General features: G+C 47.9%; 1 protein-coding gene across 1 annotated transcript in view; it reads left to right on the plus strand.

Moving 5' to 3' along the window:
* Positions 1-427: 427 nt before the first annotated feature.
* Positions 428-16,774, plus strand: part of LOC147663327 (long-chain-fatty-acid--CoA ligase ACSBG2-like) — a gene marked incomplete at both ends in the record, with an annotated part of 401,356 nt that continues 385,009 nt past the window's right edge. Inside the window, one exon of the mRNA XM_086950519.1 lies at positions 428-547. Within this exon, the coding sequence (XP_086806645.1) occupies positions 428-547 (120 nt within the window). The remainder of the gene's footprint in view (positions 548-16,774) is intronic.

Raw genomic sequence — 16,774 nt, forward strand, 5'->3', positions numbered from 1 at the left:
TTTCTTTGCCACCATGTTGTACAAATGTTTGCATTTTTCTTTAGGTTACTAGAGTTTCAAACTGCTATGGTGTTAGGTTGATATAGAGTTACATAGGCTACCTTGGTTACTTTTAGACACATTAGTTGGGCCGGAGAGGTTTGAGGTTAACATGAATACACACACACACACACACACACACACACATCATTAGTGTGGCTTTATGTAAATGTGCTTTTTATTTATTTATCACAGCTTCATGGCTTTAGATTACTACGCCTGTGACGGTATGAGTGTCCATTTTATTACTGTTTTAAACAGTCTCCGATGTGCATGTTAGCTTGTATGTGAACATTATCGTTCAAAAAATGTTTTTGTACTGAAATAGTACTGAAATGTAAAACTAAATCACGCTTTCCTATGAATATCTCTGGATCGTTACAAATAGCATCACATATTTAACGCCCCTCTCCTTTCAGCTGGGCTTGGAGCGCTACCACGGGGTCGGGATCCTTGGCTTCAACTCTCCGGAGTGGTTCATTGCAGATGTAGGAGCCATCATGGCCGGGTAAGATGACCACCTCGCCTCAGTCTCCTTTAATTTGCTGTCTTCCTCACCATCTTAACTTGTGATTCTCCCTGATTGGATCTGTCTAAACGCCTGCCCTCTCAGTTTTATTTTATTGCGTTGCAACATTTATATAGCTCTTACCAGTGTGGGGCGCTTAAGCGCTTCTCTGTTGCAGGGCTGACTGTTTCTCTTCCTGTGTCGGCACCTGAATGCATGTAGCACTGCTGAAGGAGTGGGTGAGAGGGATTAGAGGTAATTTACACAGAGAAACTGGAGACCTGTCCAAAGAGTGGGGTGGAGTTATCCTTGGAGCCAATACAAGAAAATAGAGATACATTAATAAATATGCCTTATTGGATTTGACAATGTTTATTGACTACCAACAGATTTTTAGAATCGGGATAGAGTGAGAACCAAAAAGCAGCTTCTATAGGTTTCAATCCCAAGCACCTTAGAACCAGTGTTGGCTGTTATCTCAAGCAACAGCCCTATTTACCACTTCCCTGACAGATTCCTTCTCAAATGATGAGCTCCTGAAATATTTTCAGGTTCATTTCAGAAAGACGCTTGTGTCTGGACTGTTGATTAAAGGTACATTCTTGGATTCTTGGTCTGCTCACTGGGACAGTGCAACATGTTTGCTTGAGGCCACACACATGTACAGGTTTCAGAACATTGAGTTTGGTGGGTTAACTTGATGTCTGATTGGCAAGTCTCCGGGTTGATTCCTAATATCTCTTCTGTTCCTCCTAACATGAGTGAGTGCCAATCAGTTTGCAGTATTGCCACCTTTTAATTACTCTCCTTATCCCTGTCATCCCAACAATCTCTCAAGAGGCTTCTAGTCTACAGGCCTCCAGGTCCCGCAGGATCCTTTTTTGAGGAACTTCAGTCTTTAATTTCAACATTGGCTTTAAGAGCAGAGCACTGTGTACTAGCCGGAGATTATAATTTCCATATGGAAGACCGCTCTGATCCGGATACCTCCAAGATGATCGATATCACTGCCTCTCTGGGCCTGCTCCCTTATCTTTCTGGACCAACCCACGATAAAGGCCACACATCAGATCAGGTTTTCTCTACCTCCCCGGTCGAGGTGACAGCACTGCTGCCGGTCTTATGGTCCGACCATCGGCTAGCCCATTTTTACATACTAGGCACTAAGAAACCAGCAGCCACGGCCATGAGACATCGGGGAACTGCCTCTAGGGCATATCATCGGGTGACCCCGGAGATGTTTGCCCAGGCCCTTCAGGACCATCCCGTCTCCTATACCGGTGATCTGGATAGTGATCTTGAAACCCTGCAGACGTGGCTTGTAGATAGGTTGAACGAGCTTGCCCATGTGATTCCTCCTCGAACCACCGTGAAACCGGTTTCGGCAACGTGGTTCACCAAAGTGCTGGCGCACTCCCGTAGGCAGTGTAAAGTAGCCGAACGGGCGTGGCGGTCTCAGTACGATGCCGAGGCAAGGCAGACCTATAGATCAATGATCAAAACCTACCATCGGGAAGTCTTTCAGGAAAAAAAATGCTACTTCGCTAGGAGAATCGAGGAAGCAGCAAACTCCTGTAAGGAGATTTTCTCAATTGTCAGGGAATTTACAACTATGCGCCCTAACTCAGTTCAGGATGTTCCGTCTGAGACTTGGGCTGCCACCCTGGCCAATTTCTTCACCACCAAAATCAGGCTGATACAGGATTCTTTTCCTATTAGGCCGACGGTTGGTTTTATGAACCTTCCGGAGGGGCCAGTCCACCCTATTTCCCCAGGCCCAGTCTTAGCGGTTTTCCCGCCACTCTCGATATCTTCGTTGCTGACGCTTATGACGAATCTCAAATCTGGCTCACCTCGTGATCCCTGCCCAGCCAAATTCCTAGCTAAAATGGCAGCTACCGTCAACCCACTAGCCAACCCAATTCTGAATCTTTCCCTTAGTCATGGGGCTATCCCGCAGACATGGAAGCAGGCTATGGTCATCCCCCTTCTTAAGAAACCGAGCCTTGCCCCAGAAGTCCCTGCCAATTACAGGCCCATCTCGCTTCTTCCGGCATTGACTAAAATCCTTGAGAAGCATGTACATGGTGTGCTTTCCAATTTCTTGGAATCCCACGAGTTACTACATGCCTCTCAATCCGGCTTCCGCCCCAATTTAAGCACAGAGACGGCGCTATTGGAGGTTTCGGAGGCCGTTAAGGAGACGCTGGATGTTGGAGGCAGGGTTATGCTGGTCGTGCTGGATTTGTCGGCGGCCTTTGACACCGTCCCCCACGAGGGTCTCCTCGTAAGACTTCATGAAATCGGTCTGAGGGGGACGGTGCTCAGCTGGTTTCGCTCTTTTCTAGCCAACCGCCGACAAACGGTCTGGGCCTCCCCTGTCTCCGCCGAGATGTCACCTTTGGGAGTCGGAGTACCGCAGGGCCCCGTGTTGAGCCCGACTCTATTTAACATCTTTATGACCCCTTTGGCGACACTGGTGGAGTCTTTTGGGGCCCAAATCGTATCCTACGCCGATGACACCCAGCTTCTCTTCACCTGCCGGAAGGGAGAAGAATTTGATGGTGAAAGTATCAGTGAGTGCCTTGGGGCAGTTTTTAATTGGTTCCAGCTAAACCGCCTCAAGTGCAACTCCGAGAAATCTGAGATACTCTTTTTCGGATGTCCATCTGATCCGGATTGGCGTGGGTGGTGGCCCGCTGACATGTTCCCTCCAGCTCATTCATCCCAGTCAGCTAAGAACCTGGGAATTAAAATCGATAATGGGCTGAAGCTCAAATCCCAGGTTCTGGCTCTTACAGGAACAATCTTCGGCATTCTCAGGATGCTCCGGAAGTTCTTCCCGCTACTCTCTGAGGAACATGGGAGAACGACAGTTCAGGCCCTTATTGGATCCAGATTGGATTATTCAAACATCTTCTATCTTGGTCTGCCGGAGTACCTTTTACAACGCCTGCAGGTGGCCCAGAATGCTGCTGCGCGAGCCATCTTTGGCCTCCACAGGCGGGCCAGTGCCTCTAGCCTATTGCAAGTTCTACATTGGCTCCCGATCCGAAAACAGATAGTATTCAAGGCTATGACGATGGTCCACAAAGCTTTGCATGCCTCGGGAACTCAATATTTGCAATGGAGTCTGGCTTTTTACCACCCGGCACGATCCCTGAGATCGGAGTCCCTCTTTCTTGCTGTGGTGCCCCGAATAAAAAAAGCCCGCATTGGCGGACGTTCCTTCAGGCGTTTTAGCTCCGCAGCTGTGGAACTCCTTACCTTTGACCCTGCGCTCTACTTCTAATCTGCTTGCGTTCAGGAAGGGCTTAAAGACTTGGCTCTTTACTTGCTAGAGACTTCCTGCTCTGTTTTGAATCCTGTCCCTTTGCCTCTTTTCTTTACTGTTATGTTTTGCTTGTCCCCTCTTAGGTCATGTAGTACAAAGCGCCGGGACACTCCTCGGAGTAGCCGTGCGCTATAAAAGACCTATTTAACATAACATAACATAAGAGAGCTCCATTGAAGACCGCGGAATGCATGGCTTGGGGCTTGGAATGGCCGGTAGAAGCCCGCAGCTCCAACATTCCAATGCTTGTCTTCATGATTATCCCTTTTTCATTTAGAACATCGTACCCTTAGTGGGTGGAATGTTCTAATAGCGCTTCTGCTTCAGGCAATACCCGTTAAAGGCCCTCACCCTAGTTACAGGCCCTCACACCACATCGAGCGGTTCTCATACAAGATCGCTGAGCTACATCTATAGGAGAAGCCTTCAGTCCCAAAGAACTGACAAAACAGGTAGTTACTTTGAAATAGCTTTGCAACAAATGTAGTTCTACCATACATAAGACAACACATTTCTTACAGCTCTAGAACACAGCTCATGCAGTCTTTTATCTCCCATTGTATTGCCATGCGGAGTTGACAGTTCCGCATGTATACTCATTGGTTTTCAGTTATATTTAAAGAACACACCATTTGTAATAAAGATGATAGTTTTCTTACATTGGCATGTTGTGTTCTCCGCAACATGCACTGTGCTCATGCGTCGTGTTTTTTGTACTAGGCACACAGAAGAAGGAAGCATAGCCTCACTAAAGATTGCGCCACTTGTTTGTCTGGTGAGGGCCGTTAACCTATTGTACTGGCAAAACGCTACCAATGACTGCCCTTCAAAAAACAAAAAGCATTGGCAAAGCCTATATGAGAGCAGCTAGCTTTGCCAGTGTTTTATAGCCGTGTAGAGTGGGGCAGGGGCTGGTGACGTAGAGTCGGGCAGAGTGCAGGTGCTTGGAGTACAGCACTGTTAGAAAGTGGCTCTATATGTACTGGACCAAAATCAGGTACAGTGCGTATAGAGTCCACAAAACCCAGAGGTATAATAGAGGTTAAAGCCTGGTGTGACCTTACCAGTGGTAGCTTGGTCGAACAGTAAGGCAGTACCAGAGGATAGTGTAAAGCATTTGTTGTACACACTCAGTTAGCAAAAGGTTTAACACACTCAAAGACTGAACTCCAGGCCAATTGTTTTTATATCAAAGATTTAGTTGTCTTATTTCTAGTACCAACTGGTATCAAAATATGCTGTCCTCAGTATGAGAGGTCTCAGATGAGTACTTTGCAGAAAGGCCATAAAATTTGTAAACACAATAGGTGCAGGGGTTGCAGTAGGCAACACAATTCTACACACAATTTAGCTCAATGGATTTTCTTATATAAACACAGTTGATACCTTTGTAGATTACTTTGGTAGTTCCTGGACTGGCTCCTAGATTTAGTCCTGAGGTCTAAGATGCAAACAGTTTAGTTAAAAACGTTTTAGGTATTGCAGTGATTTTTCAGGAATATAAAGCTATTTTAAAAGTTCACACTTAAAAACTTTTCAACCGAAATCTGGCAATGTTATCCAATGGGAGAAAATTCAGGTTTCAGGTAAAGTACGATCTCGTTACTTTGGTAATCCAGTACTAGGCTCCTGGGTCCAGCACTGGGGTCTCAACTTAAAACAGGTAAGTAATTTCTTTTCAGTATTTCGTATGATTTTTAAAGAATATTTCAAGTTTTCAAAAGTAGACACTTCGAAGAAATTTCATAGAAAAGCAGACAATTGATTCCTATGGAGAAAATTCAGGTTACTAGTACACCCGGTAAGTATTACTTTTCCAGTTCAGTACTGGGCTACAAGGTACAGTATTAGCTTCTCTCCTGATCACAGGTGAGTACTTCGGAATTTGGTTTATTTTATATGAATATTTTAAGTTTCCAAAACTTCACACTTAAAAGATTTTTCGAGTCAAACCAGTCAATGTTATCCAATAGCAGGTAAATGAGTTACCGGTTTCCAGGTGAGCACTCAACTGGTGAAGTTGTGGTTCTGGGCATAGACTCGGGGGGGGGGGTCCCCCAGGGTCAGGTAGGTATAGTTGGTTCACCCTCAGCGGCGCAGGGGCGGACGGGTGCAGAGGTTAGGCCCAATGTTATCCAGTGAGGGTCAGGGGGCCTCCGGTTGGTGGCTGCTGGCTAGCAGGCCACAAGGCTGTGGGAGCTGGGCTCCTGGTCACTTGCTCAGGGCAAAGGGGGAAGCAGGATAGGGCAAAGGTGGCTCAGCCAGCGGTACTCGGGCGGCTGGGTGCAGGGTGCTTTTGAGCTGTCGGGCGCTCAATGTTATCCAATGGGAAAGGGAACAAAGGCTGCAGGCTCGGGGCGGAGACTCTCCAGGGGCGACCAGCACTTCGAGAGGTAAGTTGGGATCTTGGAGCACCGGTAGGTACCCCAAAGGGAAGCACGGGGGAAGTAGGGCGCCGGGTGCAGGGGTGTCAGAAAAGCTTACCCTCAGCTGGTTGCGGTTGGGGTGGCCCCTGGTTCTGAGTCTGCAGGCGTCGTCTGGTTCCTCGAGGAGGGTCTTTTGCCACTGGACTTTGGGTCCCAAGTCGCCGGGGGGACGTCCAGGTGGTCTTGGATCACTCGGGCACAGGCCGGGCTCGGCGGGTGCAGAGTGGGCTGGTCCGGAGCTTCCTGGCTGGCACCAGGGGGGGTTATTGCAGCAGAGCCTCCGCTGAGGGGAGTCCCAGTCTTTAAGAGGGTCAAGGCAGGCAGGTCCTCTGGGTGTCCCAAGGTTGCTTTCCCCAGGAGTCGCCGGGGTTTAGTCAGGAGCAGGTTCCAGGATCGATCGACAGGCCGGTAGTACTGGGGCCGAGTCAGTTGTTGTCCTGTTAGCAGCTGCACGGTGGGTTGTCTTCCTCTTGGTCTTCTTTCTTCTTTTCTTATCGGGATCTGAGGAAGGAAGGTTCAGGGAGCCCCCAAATACTGAATTTAGGGGTGTTGCAAGTAGGGCAAGGCCAGGGACCAATAGGTCCCTATCCTGGGTTGGGTACACCCGCTAGGCTGCTCCTCGCCTGTGGGAGCGGGGCAGGAGCCTAGCTGTGATTGGACAGGGCTCCCCATCTTCAAGATGGCCGGAGCCCGGGGTCGTGCTTCACCTAGTCTCCCCCACCCCTGACACACCCTCCTTCCTGACGTAGTGTTTCCTGCTAGTCTTCCCAAAAGAGTGGGGTCAGGACTTGTGGGGGCCAGTTGCTGGGTACAGCAAATGGTCTGGAGAAGCTCACAGAGGCGGCATGCCTTTGAAGCTTCCCCTGCCCATCCTGGGGGAGGAGACCTAGCACGCACCTCACCCAGGATGTGCATTGTTGCAGGCCCACGAGAGCGGGGGGGCTCTCCACCCAGGGGTCCAGCAACATGTCTGCTGTGTAGCAGCCTCTGCAGCCACTCAGCCCAGATGTGGATTGTAGGTTAGGTTTTCAGGGGGCATCTCTAAGGTGCCCTCTGGTGCATTTTACATTAAATCCCACACTGGCATCAGTGCGGGTTTAATGTGCTGACAATTTTGGTACCAAACTTGTCAGTCTTCAGTCTAGCCATTATGGTGCTGTGGAGTTCGTAATGACCATCTCCCAGCACCATATACTCTTAATGGCATCACTGCACTTAGTGCCCAGGAATGGCCCTGGTACTGTAGGGGCACAGGGCTCATGCACCTGTGCCCACACCTCCGGCATAGGGCACCCTGCTAGAGGGGTGACTGAAGTATGCCAGGGCCGTGGGTTCTGTGGGCATGGCACACAGGGATGTGTGCCATGTTGACTATTTGTTTAGTTCTGTACTTAGACAGCCTGCAAAAGCAGTGTGTGGGTGCCAGGGTACAGGGCCACCGAGGGTGGCACAATAAGTGCTGCAGTCCTCAGGTGTCTTCTCTGGTCACCATGCCCTGGGTACCTAGGGTACCATTTACTAGGGGCTGAAAGGTGGCTAGAGATGCCAATTGGGTTTCAGTTTCAACACCGTTTTATGGAAGGAACACAGGCCCTGGGTACCTGGTTGGCAGGAACACAGGACACACTCAGTCAAAGCACAACAGCAGTTCAGAAAAAAGTTGGGGCATACCAATGCAAGAAAGATGGCACTTTCTCACACGCACCACAGTGGACCATCTACATTCACTGGGTTCACTTTCAACCTGCAAAAGTCACATCCGACTCCCTCTCAGACACTCTTTTTCAGTGGAGCTGTTCTGGACATAGTGCAGTTTTTGCTCTATCCTCCAGAGCGGCAACTTCAAGAGTTTCAGGTAATAACACTGTTTCAGCATCTATTCTGGATTTTGGTGAGACTGACTCCTAAGCTGTTGAGCCTCATGGCTTCCTGCATCCTGCTAGTGACATGCCCGTTGGCATATGTGAGTTCTGCAGTGCGACCTAAAGTTCCAGTGGTCCCAGGATGCTGGTTTGCTGTCCAGGGGCTGGACTGATCCCATGAGGAACAGGGTCAAAACTAATTTGCATATGGCTTGGTCTGAACTGGGATCGCGATGAAAGCTAGAGAACTATAATGGATTCAGCCCACATCTAATAGTGAATGGGAGGTGTGTCTGAAATGTTTCTGCGCTCCGTTCATCTCCTTGTGTACCCTTTTGTGTACTCCAAAATATCACTGTGGCAGCCTTCTTTGCTCCACCTCACCCTTCCAAAGAAGAGGAGAGACTCCATCGCTGGGACCAAAACAGCGATGTTATACCTTGATCATCCAACAAACGCAATTAGACCTAATCAACAAGGGCACTTGATTCTTTTGACTTCCTGAGTGGGAATTCATTTTCTACCCCCAACACCAATCAGTCATAATTCTAAGGTACCGTCCCTACTCATGCTGGCCCTATCTTTTCAAGTGTTATACAACTGACTTTCAAATTAAGTCACTGTTATCAACAAATACCCTCCACTTCAACAGGTGTATTTAAGACATACCATTGTGAATGAATGTGTGAAAAGGTTGTGAAAAACGAGATGGCACCTCACGTGCGCAACGCCAACAGAGCTTACTGATTAAATAACACCAGTTGTGCCCACGTTTTTTCATCATCGGTGTGAGAAGTTGGCCTGATATATGATGCTCACTAATTCTAGTGATCACCTTGTATCAGTCCAAACAACCCTTATGGTGATTGGTTGTAAGTCAACCTTCTAGAACAGCTATCCAAATGGTAGCGTGGGCAAAGCAGTCTTAGGCTAACCTCTTTTGGCATGTGAAGCCAGCTGTTTTACCACATTTAACCCCTTGAATACCAAATGAAAGGACACCACACAGGTAGTTATGAAAATAAACAAGATATTTATTAACTAACATACACCTCTGAAATCTTTGAGATCAGAGGGCTAAGCACATGACAAGACTCTTAAGAAAAATATGTTAAGTTGCACAAATTACAATGGTGCCCTAGGGGTTCGACAAACCATATACTAACTAAATGGTATAAGGATATCGATAGAAGGAATGGAGCTGTCCAGAGGCTGTAGGATCGCTGGGACTACACTATCCTGACCGGAGGTAAGTAATAGGAGTCCCACGGGACGTGTGTGCAAAGTGTGAACTCACATGCGAGATGCGTAACAAAGTCAATGGACAGTACAAATTACGAAAAGGTAAGTATTAGACAGTTCCGACTAGCTAGGACTAAAACGACTGGAAATCTGGACACTAGGAGAGTCAATCTACCCTTGAGCACCGAAATGCTCTTGTTACCTCACCCACGGGCTGCGGGTGCATAGGTGTCAGTGTGTCGGGTTTCCGCGTTGAAGTCTATGGAGCCTGGAAGAAAAGATGCTGCAGGCGGCCAGATGGTAGATGCCCGGAGCGACCCAAGGATGGATCGAGGAAGATGAAGACCTGAAAGCAGAGGGGACAATGTTCAGTCACTAGCCAGTGACTGGGGTGGAACCAGGAAGGAACCAGATGCTGTCGTCGCGATCAGGTGAAGAGTGGACACTTGACTCTGCAGCCACGTGGACCAAGTGGTGTCTTTGACCAGGATGGAGGCACGAGCTGTCCCACGCAGGCGCTTGCTGTTGGCGGTATTGGATCCGGATTCGGCGTCAACAGGCCTTGGCAAAGGCAACCCACGCGGTGAGTGGAAAAGGAGTCTGGTGCGGACCAGGAGGGTCAAGGGTGCTCCTCCTTTGCAGGGAAGCAGGGGCCAGTCTGGAGCAACCAGACCAGAGGTGTGGATTTCAAGGATCGTCGTCTAGGAGGCCACCAGCCAGCCGGCAAGTGACCAGACAACGCGTCGAGCAGCAATCAAGCAAAAGGGCCCCACGCAAATCTCGTGGATGCTGGAGGGCTGATCTTCTGTGCAGGAGCTGCTCGGGGCTGGGGCTTCTCAATCCCCAAAGCACTTCGTCGAGGATGCCTCTGAAGTCGTGCTGGAAGCGAAGTGCAGTTTCTCCAAGATGGCCGGTCCCACGTGTCTCGTCGCACCCCATCGGATCTCAGCTGTGCTGCAGATGTAGGTCTAAGTCCAGAGTTTCTTCTTTGTAGAGTTTCAAATCAGGATAACCTGTTCTGGAATGGGACCAGCTCCTACCTTTATTCTCCTAAAGGGGGCTGTACTATGACTAGGTCCCTCCTATGGGTGGGACCAGGAAGGGGGGTGGTTACACCCCCTATCCTTTGTCCAGTTTCGCGCCAGAGCTGGGGCTGGAGTGCCCCAGCAACTGGTTTGAACCGGTGTATTCACAGGGCACCTTGTGTGCCCCAGGCATGTCTCATTCCTTTCAGGCCTGTCCTACCTAATACACAAAATCCTGTCTGGGGTGGTGCTAGCACCTCCCAAGGCAGGAAACCCTTTGTCAAACCCTCCCTCGCTGGAAGGACTCCCAGCAGCAGGAGGTCAGACTGTCTGTGGTGGCAGCATCCATTTTGTGATGCTGAGGCTCGAGATCACTTTTAACGGGTTTCACAGTTACATACATGTTGTGTCCATCTAGAAGGGTAGAATGCTACCCCCGTCGCCAGAACTGGCGAGGGGGTAGTATTCCAATTCGTATGACACCTTACTCGACATGTTTTGATAATGTTATACCAAAGTTGGCAATAACTGCGAGGATTATAATGCACTTAAGAGTATATGGTATAGCGTTATCATGGAAACAGCTAAAGGACTTGGTTCCGAAAGCTGCAGACAGGCTCAGCTCATCCTAGAGCACCATCTCACATAATTCCAAGCACTCTGCCTCCAGGATTGTTAAGGCCTGCCATAGGAGCGACTTATAGGAGTATATGTGTCCATTTTAGGGTTAGATATAGATATACTATATCTAAAGCAAAGTGTGATTACACCACTTTGCCCCAGCTGTGTTAGCAGCCAGTTGTGTCAGTTTGGGATGGCCAGCCAGGGGTAGCATAATACATGCTGCAGCCCCTGGTAGGCCTTGGATTTACCTATGCCCCGGGTACCTAAGGTACACTGTACAGGGACTGATAAGGTGACCCAGTATCCAATTAGATATGTACCTAAGGTACATGGAGTCCATTTTAAGAGACAGCAAGTAAGCCTGGGGTCCTGAATAGCAGGATCCCAGGCCAACTAAGTCGAAAACCAGCTAAACACTAGGCAAAAAGTTGGGGGTAACCATAGTCAGATGTCCACCTTCCTACAATCGGTGGCTATCTTGCATACATTAATGGTGTCCAAAAATCATTGAAAAATAAATGTCTGCTGACAACTACCAACCCTGTGAGGTTAAAATTGAGATAGGCCACACCGTCACCAAACCACTTTATTCTGAACTCGTGGAAAACCACTTTATTCTGAACTCGTGGGCCTATTCAAAGTTAAAACCAACTGCATGCTTGCAGAACATTTAATGATGGGCTGGCATGTTTTTGTCTGTATGTCGTAGAGGCAATTTCTTCAAGGCATGGGTTCCTAATCCACCTTTCTGGACCCTTGTTCTGAACACACAGTGACTGTTAATAAAAAAGAAGGTTCGTTCAAAGGGACATGCAACCAATCACTTATCAATCTCACTTCTTACAACACCCATCTTGTCTCCACACCAGGTATTCATATTTACCAGGTAGTAGCCAAGGCCCCTCGTACCAGCTATCCACCTAGTCACACTAGAACTCAATTCTATTATGAGCCCTGTTTCAATATCAGGAGACTTGTGTTGTCCACCTTCTAAAAAGACAAACAAACACACATGACTGTGAGTGTTACAATGCTGCACCCTTATTCCACTAATGCAGGTACAGCTCAATATTAGTATAGCTGCGGCCTCCTCACACAATACTCTGGTGTGCCTTTTTCACACTTTCTCTTTTCACAAATCACCCCCACCCCCATCGCGGAGTTGCTATACGTTGATCATACCATAGAGTTCTGAGTTGAAGATCAACTCTTTGTAGGTCGTGTTTGGAGACTCCGAAAGTCAATGCTGTGCAGAAATGGACCTCACGAGGGTTAGTGCTCTGCATAAAGTTCTGCTACACATTGGTCAAAAGCCACCCCCTGACTGCTTGGGTGCCCATTCTACCAGAGCCAAGGCTGCTACAATTGCACTAGCTTGCAGAGACTTGGTCCTGGATATCTATCAGACAGCTACGTGGCCATCTCTGCACACATTTTACTAAGCACTGCTACCTGGACTGTCAGGTCTGTCGTGACTACCATTTTCCCATTCGGCCCTGCAGGCTTTTTGGTCTAAAAATCCAATTTGCAGACCTATCTCCTGGTAGGTATTGCTTAGGTATTAATTCTATAGTAAGGAATCTGCAGCTGAAAGTCCCATCTGCTGAAAAAGGTACTTACCTTCAGTAACTCATTATTTTTAGAGACTAGCTACAGATTGTAATCAACTTGCAGAGCAGGATGGATTGGTAACCAAAGTTAGGGTCACTCTTCTAAGGGCCGGAGCCATACGTACCAGTCTGTCAGTGTTCCTCTTGACGCAACGCTTTTGGTATAGAAAGTAGCTAAAAGAAACTGACGTCAGCCCGCTGGGGTGGTGCTCATATAGGCTCTCCACGCATCACTTCAGTGCAGACTGCGTCGGCGTGGAGCCAAATGATGCCAACTACTGACGCACAGGGGTACTGCTAGAAAAGTTCCAGGTCCAGTCTGACGCTACACAGCCTGCACTCACCATACACTTGGGATGTTAGTGTAAGGATCTAGGTGAGTACCTAGAAGTGGAACTTAACATGAGTAGGCCTGACGGCCTCCTCTCTGGTGACCGTTGACCAGCATTGGCAAAGCCAGTAGGTCTTCTCAAACCAAGGATTTATAAAATGTGGCAAATCACCCATGGGGTGGGGGGGGTCTCAAGGTGCTGTTTATCTTTTGGACCCATTGGTTTTGCCAGTATTTTTTTTTTATTTTTTTATTTTTTTTTGCAATGCTCTACAGCCGTTCTGATTTTCTTCAGTATTGATAAACCAGAATAAAAAAAATCTATGGTGGGGCAGAAGAAATACAGGGGTCCAAGTAGGGAAGAAGCAGTATGGAGAGCATGGGTGAGGGGTGGAGAACAGCAAGCCGGCAAAGGAGCCAAGTGGACTGCATTGGAGGAGAAAAGCAAACTGACTAGAGAGCAACATGAAGCCTGGGCAGAAGTATTGGTGAGAATGCAACATGGGGGGCAGGCGAAGCATGTAAGTGTCATTGAATGGGGCGAGTAAGCAACGTAGCACGCAGAGGGGGAAAAGAAGCACTCCAGGGGGAACGAAGCACTCCAGGGGAAACTGCTGCAAACTCATGCATGCAACCTTGTGTTGTGTAATGGAGACCAAAAAAAAGTAGTTCCCTTAAAGTGGCCAGCGGAAGGACACAAGTAAATTGATGATGTCCAGGGGATAGACAGGCACAAGAGACAAGGTGAGTATCTGCAAGCCCCTCTATGTAAATGGTAAGCGCACAATGTCACTCAACCAAAGGTCTGGTCATAACTTTGGGTACCCTGCCACCCACTGCTCCATGTTCTAAACCCATGATGGTGATAGTTGTCCACTGTCAGTACAATGATGGCAGGCTTGGTGTGCCCCTCATGGTCACAAAAGTTTCAGAACCTCCATGTCACAGGACAGCCGGTAAACGTGCACATTAGATCAGAGTGAGGCTAGGTCCAGAATAGAATAACAGAATAACAGATACATGTAGTTTTATTTATTTATTTATTTTATATTCTTGTAGAGCGCCAGACTAGACTCCCGAAGGGGTATCTCTGCGCTATTACTGTACCATGAAACTGTGCTAGTTACGAGAGCATGAGTGATAAAGAGTGCGGAAACTGGAGAGTTATTTATGTGTCGGGATATAGGTAGGTCTTTAAATTTTTCCGGAAACACAGATGACTGGAAATTGATCTGAGTTCTGGAGGCAAGGAATTCCAGAGTATTGGGCCGGCATAAGCTAATGCACGGCCACCCTGTCTGGTTTTATTTACTCTTGGTGTCTGTAGGAGCTGCTGATGACTGGAGCGCAGGGAACGCCCCGGGATGTAGGGCTGAAAGATCTTGGTCATATACTTCGGGCCCTCCCCTATCCTGCTCTTATGAATTGTGCATAGAGTCTTAAATTGGACTCGCTTCCTCACTGGAAGCCAGTGGAGTCTCTTCAGCAGGGGGCTAGAGGGGGTCCTAGCTGGAACATTCAGGACAATCCTTGCTGCTGTGTTTTGGATTACTTGCAATTTGCTGAGCTGCTCCTCGTTTGCTCCGAGGAGCAGCCCATTGCAGTAATCTACCCTGCTGATGACCAGAGCCTGCACGAGCGTTTTCCTATGATGGTCTGGTAAATAGGGGAAGACTCGTCTCAGCATCCCGATAGCCCGGAAGCAGGTACCGGCCACCTGATTGACATGTCCCTTGAAGGTGAGTTGCTGATCGAAAAGCACTCCCAGGTTCCTAACAGAACTCTTGGGGGTGGGGACAGGGCCAAGCTCCACAGGCCACCAGTCAGATGACCAATATGTTGCCGCTTGTCCAAAACACATTACCTCCGTTTTCCCCACATTGCACTGCAGACAGTTAGTTGACATCCAGTCTGCAATGGCTCTCATACCATCTGCAAAAGATCTTTTTATTGCAGATGTGAGAGTTTTGAACGGGAAAAGGAGTTGGGTGTCGTCGGCATACGACACCGGGGTGAACCCGAAAGATCTGGCCAGGTTGGCTAGGGGGGCCACATACACATTGAAGAGTGTGGGACTAAGGCATGAGCCTTGTGGCACCCCCTTATTGAGCTCCCTTAGTGTGGATTTATGGGAGCCCAGCCTAACTTCTTGGACACGACCAGTCAAAAAGCTTTTCATCCAGGTCAGAGCCTCACCCTCCACACCCACCTCACCTAGGCGGTCAAGAAGCACCGTGTGAGACACCGTATCGAAAGCGGCAGAAAGGTCCAACAGCACCAGAATCAGTGAGCTGCCCTCATCCAGTGCCATTCTGATGTTGTTGGTCACTGTTTGAAGGGCTGATTCTGTGCTGTGGTTGGGCCTGAAACCAGATTGTGAATAGTCCAGGCCCTCCGTCGCTTCCAGGTGTTGAGAGAGATAGGTGTTCACATGTCTCTCTGTAACCTTACCCAGGTAAGGCAAGAGGGAGATCGGTCGTAAATTGGAGAGGTCAGTCCAAGGAGAAGATGCCTTTTTCCTGATCGGGTTCACCACCGCCCTTTTCCAATCTGCAGGGACCTGGCTTTTAGTTAGGGAGATGTTAATCACATCCAGCATGTGCGGGCCCAAAATAGGAATCATGGGGCCAACCATTTTGGTTGGAATAAGGTCATTAGGCGATCCAGATTTAATGTGGCTGCAGAGGGCAAAGAGCTCTGTGTTGGTGACCGGAGGAAAGGATGAAAGGGTGGGTTTATTACCAGATACCGGTGTTTGAGGATAGAGAGGGCCTGTGTTGGGTGTTTTTAAAGCATCATTGGCTGCCACTATTTTTTCGTAGATGTTCTTTATTTTATCCTCAAAATATCTCGAGACTTCATCACATAGGTCTTGTGAGAAGTCCTCAGAGCTGTCACAGGCACTTTGGACTGAGAAACACATCTGCACACCATGCAGTGTACATTCCATTTCAATGGTTTGACACTCGTATTTCGGAATTAAATAGTTTACACTTGGACCTAAAGACGTATTTTTTACTCATGCCACTTGTGCCCAGAATGCTAAGATATATTTTTCTTGTATTGCTTGATGCAAGTCTTCCCAGTTTTTTTTAATAGAAAATGGACTTTAGTTGGTAATTAGGGACTTACACTTTTGATGTAGTGCGTACTCTCATCACATCAGTGTTTCCTATTTTGATAGTATTTGTCATGCGTCTTGATTAAGTACTAATGTTGCCAAAAGTCTCCTGTAGCCTGCATCTAGAAGCTTGGGCTGGTATCGTAGACCATGAGTAAAAGCTCTGGTAAACGTCATCTGGAAGTGTGGGCTGGTATCCTAGACTGAGTAAAAGCTCTGGTAACCTTCATCTGGAAGCATGGGCTGGAACACTAGAGCATGGGTAAAAGATCAAGTAACTTCTAGCTGCACACTTATTGCCTCATAAGTGTATCACCCTAGGCACCAGTATTTGTTTGCTGGAACCTCCAGCGTGTTTTTTACATCAACAGTTCAATCTACAGTCGTTTTCTAGAAACATTACTCCATATTCTCGTTAAGTTCAAATCCAAAATTGTTTTATTCACTTTTCATTCTTTTCAAAATTCAAGACAATCCGTGTTCCAATGCATTTCGGTGTTTGACCACACCTTCATCAGGGAACGTCTACAATTTAAATAAACAAAACATTTGCTCAATGCATGTATCTAAACAAAGAACATTTTTACGCGCTGTGAATAGGGAATCGAGCTAAACCTCTAAATTAAGTTGGCGTCCTTATCTCAAATGTAAC

This window comes from Lissotriton vulgaris, unplaced genomic scaffold (genome assembly GCF_964263255.1).
Source record: "Lissotriton vulgaris unplaced genomic scaffold, aLisVul1.2 SCAFFOLD_2144, whole genome shotgun sequence".
Classification (NCBI taxonomy): domain Eukaryota; kingdom Metazoa; phylum Chordata; class Amphibia; order Caudata; family Salamandridae; genus Lissotriton; species Lissotriton vulgaris.